This window comes from Zea mays, chromosome 1 (assembly GCF_902167145.1).
Source record: "Zea mays cultivar B73 chromosome 1, Zm-B73-REFERENCE-NAM-5.0, whole genome shotgun sequence".
Classification (NCBI taxonomy): domain Eukaryota; kingdom Viridiplantae; phylum Streptophyta; class Magnoliopsida; order Poales; family Poaceae; genus Zea; species Zea mays.
In genome coordinates this window covers 303,413,133-303,418,461 of record NC_050096.1, presented here as the reverse complement: position 1 = coordinate 303,418,461, position 5,329 = coordinate 303,413,133, and the positions used below count along the sequence as shown (strand labels likewise).

Here is a 5,329-nt window from a genome sequence, read left to right as displayed (position 1 = left end):
TTTGTAAATAGTATAATCTGTCGTTGGATAGCACGACAATACACAAGAAATCTGAAAGAGCTGAAAAAATGACTAGAGACTTCACATGTAAAAGACGAGAAATAAAGAAACAAAATGGTGAAAATTTCTTACACATGTGCTATAGAACGTGCTATAGAGTTTTTTAGGTTGACAAAATCTAGAAATAAGTGTTTGTTTGTGCGAGAAGGTTTAGATGTTTATTGAATGCCACTTCATTTTCCATATTTCAAAAATAATCTCTAACGTTTCAAATACAGATTAAACATTTTTTTATAAGAGAATTAGGTTCCATGCAATATTTATTATTTAACTAGAAATAAAAACTATACAAATTTATATACTAATACGCGCTATAAACATTGCCATGTTCAACAAAGGTTTGAAGCAGGCACCGGTTCGACCTATTGGCAGGGTAATGGAACCTCTTGGCACCTGTTTGAATGCCACTTCATTTTCCACAAACAGGTCTTAATAAGACAAGACAATACAAAAGAGCAATACACTAAGAATATAACCATTTACTAAACCAGACATCAACTCTGTTTCATCTGAAACATCACAGCAGATAACAAAATAGTCTCAGACTCTAAGCGCGGCAGGGCACTACATCACAAATATTGTTCAAAAACAGGTGCATTTGACAACTAAAACAAAATAAAATATTGAAGTCGCTGCTATTACAGTAGACGAATTGATGATTAAACCGGCAGATGAAACAGTATCACCAACAGCCAAAAATTTTAGAGCTTGTCCTCAAACTCAGAAAGAGGGGTCATCTGTTCCTTGAGACCCTTCCTCTTGCGGATATCCAGCACCAGCTGAGCAGCCTGGGAGCCGGCCTCCAAAGGATCTGAGCCCATCATGTCCCAATGGTCAAAGACACACTGGGGGAACGCCTGACCAGAGGTTGCGGCCCTCAGTTGGCTGGAGAAACCAAAGGACTCGATGACAGGGAGGAAAGCCTTGATGTTGTAGAGCGGGGTACCCGGCCTCTGCATCTCCTCAAAGACATGACCTCTCTTCTGGTTCAGAACACCGTAGATACCACCAAGTGCATTTTCTGGGGCCTGGATCTCCACCAGGTAGACTGGCTCCAGCAGCCTTGGCTTGGCCGTGAGCTGAGAGGCATAGATGACCCTCCTGGCAGTGGGAATGACCTGACCACCACCCCTGTGGATAGCATCAGCATGAAGAACGACATCACATACCTCAAAGCAAATTCCACGCATGTTCTCCTCAGCCAGTGCACCCTCCTTTGATGCCCACTGGAAACCAGCCACAACAGAATCCTTGATTTCATTGAGATACTGCACTCCCTTGCACATATCTACAACCATGTTCGGGCCAGTGGTCTCAGGTCCAAAACACCAAATCTTCTTGGCCAGGTCCTTGTCCCACCCAAACTCCTGAGAGAGGATCTGGGAGCGCACCTTCGGATCATCACGTGGGCCAATACGGCCGTCATCGATGGCCTCAGCGAGACCCTCCTCCAAGGGGCGCGCTTCCATGTACAGACGGTTGTGCTTGTTGGGAGACTTGCTCATGACAGTACGGCAGGACTTCTCAAGAACCGTTTCACGGAAGGAGACGACGGGAGGGGAAACAATAATTTCAGCACCACCCATGAAGTCCTCCTGCAGATCCTTCAGGCAAATCTCAAGATGAAGCTCACCAGCTCCAGCAATGATATGCTCACCAGATTCTTCCATTGTACAGAGAACCATAGGATCGGACTTTGCTAGACGCTTCAAACCTTCGACTAGCTTGGGAAGGTCAGAGGCAACCTTGCACTGAACAGCAACACGCACAACAGGAGAGACGGAGAACTTCATTGCTCTGATTGGGCAAGCGTCAGTCTCCTTCTCATTAGTGAGTGTAGCATTCTTCGTGATGAACTGATCCAGACCAACCATAGCAACAGTGTTACCACACGGAACATCCTCAACCGACTCTTGCTTCTTTCCCATCCAGATAACAGTACGCTGGACACTCTTGACATACAGATCCTTCTTCTGCCCGGGGACATAGTTGGGACCCATGATCCGAACCTTCATACCAGTAGCAACCTTCCCTGAGAAGACACGACCGAAGGCAAAGAACCTGCCCTTGTCAGATGCAGGAATCATCTTTGAAACATACAGCATAAGAGGACCCTCTGGATCACAGTTTCTGATAGCAGTTGCATACACATCATCAAGGGGTCCCTCGTACAAGTTCTCCACACGATACTTTTGAGCCTTTGCTGGGGAAGGAAGGTGGAATATCATCATCTCAAGCAGAGCAGTGCTAGCTGGAAGCCACGTTTGCATAACACGCTTCATCAAAGCTTTGCCAATCAACTCCTTCTCATCAGCCTTCATGGTAACATTGAGCTTTTGCAGCATGGGCCACAATTTCTCCTTCTGGTCATTCATGCAGGTCTTGATGATTTGCTTGATTGGCTCATAGCAGAACTGAACAAATCCTCTCTTGCAGGTAGGAGAACCTGTGTTCTTGGTGGTCCACTTCTTTGTGGCAGGGTCAAAGAAGTTCTCACCCCATAGCCTCTCCATCATCTTAGTTTCATCAACTCCAAACTTAGATGCATACATCTTTGCGAAGTTAGTGAGGGTGAAGGCCCATCCGTGCAGACCAGCAGAAAAAGCAACTGTCCCCTTCTCTGGGTATACTTGGACATCACCAAGGAGCTTATCTTCATATGTTGCCATGATGACATTGGCATTCTCAATGACACGGGAGAAAGTCTGATACGCTTCCTCACCCTCAACCTGAAGCTCAAGGAAGCACCTGTCCATCTTGTTCACCGTGAGAACTGGCCTAATCCTCTCACCAAGGGCTTGGCGAAGCACAGTTTCAGTTTGCACACAGACACCTTCAATACAGTCAACCACAACCAGAGCACCATCGGTGATGCGAAGAGCAGCTGTGACTTCCGAAGAAAAATCAACGTGTCCAGGCGAGTCAATAAGGTTGATCAAGTATTGGTTACCATCTCTCTCACCCTTGTAGTTCTTCAGTGACTCGTCAGTCATCTCATAGTAAAGAGAGATACCAGTAGATTTGATTGTAATGCCACGCTCTGCTTCATCTGCCCGAGTATCAGTCATGCGAACATCACCAGCAACTTCCTGGGCAATAATCCCAGCAGCTGCCACAAGGGAATCTGTAAGCGTAGACTTGCCTGCAAAGAAGTAATAATAGCATCAGGTACAAGATGACAAAAAGATAAGCCTAGAGAACATCACCAGCAACTTCAACATGTGCGTCATAGAGCATTAAAGTATTAAGGGACAGACAACCAAATCAAAAGATAACAAAAACATTAATAGATTACAATCTAGAGTATACAGTTAACAGATACTCCATACACAACAATGCCTAGAGAACCAGTATATTAGGTACAAGATGACAAAAGGATAAGCCCATTTCCTACATGGGTCAAATATCTAGACTTACGTAGTTAAGTAGGCCTAAAATAAAATTTGCAGCAAGAAAAGAAACAATGGCTGTAAATACAAAGCTTAAATATTGAAAACACAGAAGTTAATAACACACTAGTACATTACAATTTAAAGTAGAATGAACCAATAACACAACACCTAGATAAAACCAATACATTAACTACAAGACAAAAAAAATAAGCCTATTTCATACATGGGATATATTGACTATAGTAGACAATGCAGCATGAATAGAAGTATTAGCAGTCAGGTACAGTACAGAGCTCAAATATTGGAGCAAATTAAGTCTACACATAAAAAGGCTTGAAAACGTTAAGCAATGCATGTATATATATGCTACAGAGCAGTGTTCTGAACATACCATGGTCCACATGAGCAATGACAGACATGTTACGAATGTTGTTCTTTTTGTCCATGATAGCGCGGAGCTCTTCAGCTGTGAACTTCACCATCTTGACTTCTTATAGATATCACACTACCAATACCAATATTTATTCCTGCCATTGGAGGTTCGCATATCAGTAAGATTTAAATAGAAAACATGAGAAAATAACTAAACTGAAAAACTTCGACACTGATCGGTAGCAAAAAGTAATGAACCAACATAGTTGTCATGAACCAAAGAGACATGGAAATTATTAACCATTTCAGAAATTTAATAAAAATGCTAAGAACAAAGTGAACTGAAAACCACGTATGATGTATCTTAGTTGAACAGATGATGCAACCTCGTTAATCCAAGATCTAGAATTAGGATATTCTTTAAGAATAAAATACCATTAAAGTAACAGACGCGAAAAAATCAACTAAAAGCAATTTGGGCTCGAAGCGCTTGCATAGCATACCATATCTATGCACGGATATGGACTCTGTACCAAGAGGATGCGGATATGGAGAATCAAAAAAATTCAGAAAACATGAAACGGGCACATGGCAGGAAATTAATAAAACTATCATATATCCTAAAGGGCTGGATCCCGTCCACAATCTTACAAGTGACCAAACAGACGATTCGACTAGGGAATGAGGACAGGATCCCGTCCACAATCCTACAAGGCTACAGGTGCCAGACAGACAGGCAATTGGACTAAGGATAATCGGCAGTAGGAGCGTAAGGGAGAGGTGACAGAGAAGAAACTGGCTCGTAGTCCATTTACCCCGGTCTGCGTGCGTCGGTGGCAGCTGCTGCTCGTCGCGGGAGATAGAGCTCGCTGCCGGAGCGGAGGCGAGCGAGCGGGCGGCGGCTGCGGTGTGGACAAAGATAGGGTTTTCTGTGCTCTTTGTATCGTTTATATACGCAAGATAATGGGCCAAACGGTGACTGGCCCACGTACTTAAATGGGCCAAGACGTATCGACGACCGAGATAGAGCTCGCGTTCAGTTATTTTCTCTACTAACTATTAAAACCTATTGTAGACTGCCCCGCCTCTACGCCCGCCTACCTACGCCCGCCCGCCATCCTGGCCGCATGCCGCAATCTCGCCGCGGCCGCCGCGAACCGCCCGCCCTACGCCCATCCGCCGCCCACCTACCTGCGCCCACCCGCCATCCAGCCCGCATGCCGCAATCCTGCCACGGCCGCCGCGAACCGCCCGCATGCCGCAAACCAAGCCGCGACCATGGCGAACCGCCCTACCGCCTGGTCGGGCCAGGCGGCGTGTCAATCTCCAAGATCCACAGGGACGCAGGACGCTACCGATGGCGAAGCCGAGGAAAACCCACACCTCGGCTCCAGATCCGCCCGTAGCCGTTGTTCGGCTTCCGGGGTGTGCTGTGGTGGGGACAGCGGCGACGGGGTGGCCGGGTCGGGGTCAGGGGTGGGGGTGCGGGCAGGGCGGTTGTACAT

At 45.9% G+C, this 5,329-nt stretch overlaps 1 protein-coding gene across 2 annotated transcripts; it reads right to left on the bottom strand.

The window, feature by feature from the left end:
* Window positions 1-506: 506 nt before the first annotated feature.
* LOC100285098 (uncharacterized) lies at window positions 507-4,778 on the bottom strand. 2 transcript variants are annotated; one of them, XM_035967980.1, is made up of 3 exons: window positions 4,476-4,778; window positions 3,844-3,979; window positions 507-3,202 (listed from the first exon to the last, which is right to left on the bottom strand). In XM_035967980.1, exons 2-3 carry the CDS (start codon window positions 3,932-3,934, stop codon window positions 762-764), a joined length of 2,532 nt encoding a protein of 843 aa, XP_035823873.1. In that variant the 5' UTR covers window positions 3,935-3,979; window positions 4,476-4,778; the 3' UTR covers window positions 507-761.
* Between the last annotated feature and the right edge of the window lie 551 nt (window positions 4,779-5,329).

What these genes read in the sequence shown, in the direction of transcription:
- LOC100285098 (XM_035967980.1), bottom strand. Translation starts at nt 3,934, where the DNA reads ATGGTGAAGTTCACAGCTGAAGAGCTCCGCGCTATCATGGACAAAAAG. An exon ending in CATTGCTCATGTGGACCATG is followed by an intron (nt 3,203 to 3,843) that starts GTATGTTCAGAA and finishes ACTTCTTTGCAG; the next exon opens with GCAAGTCTACGCTTACAGAT.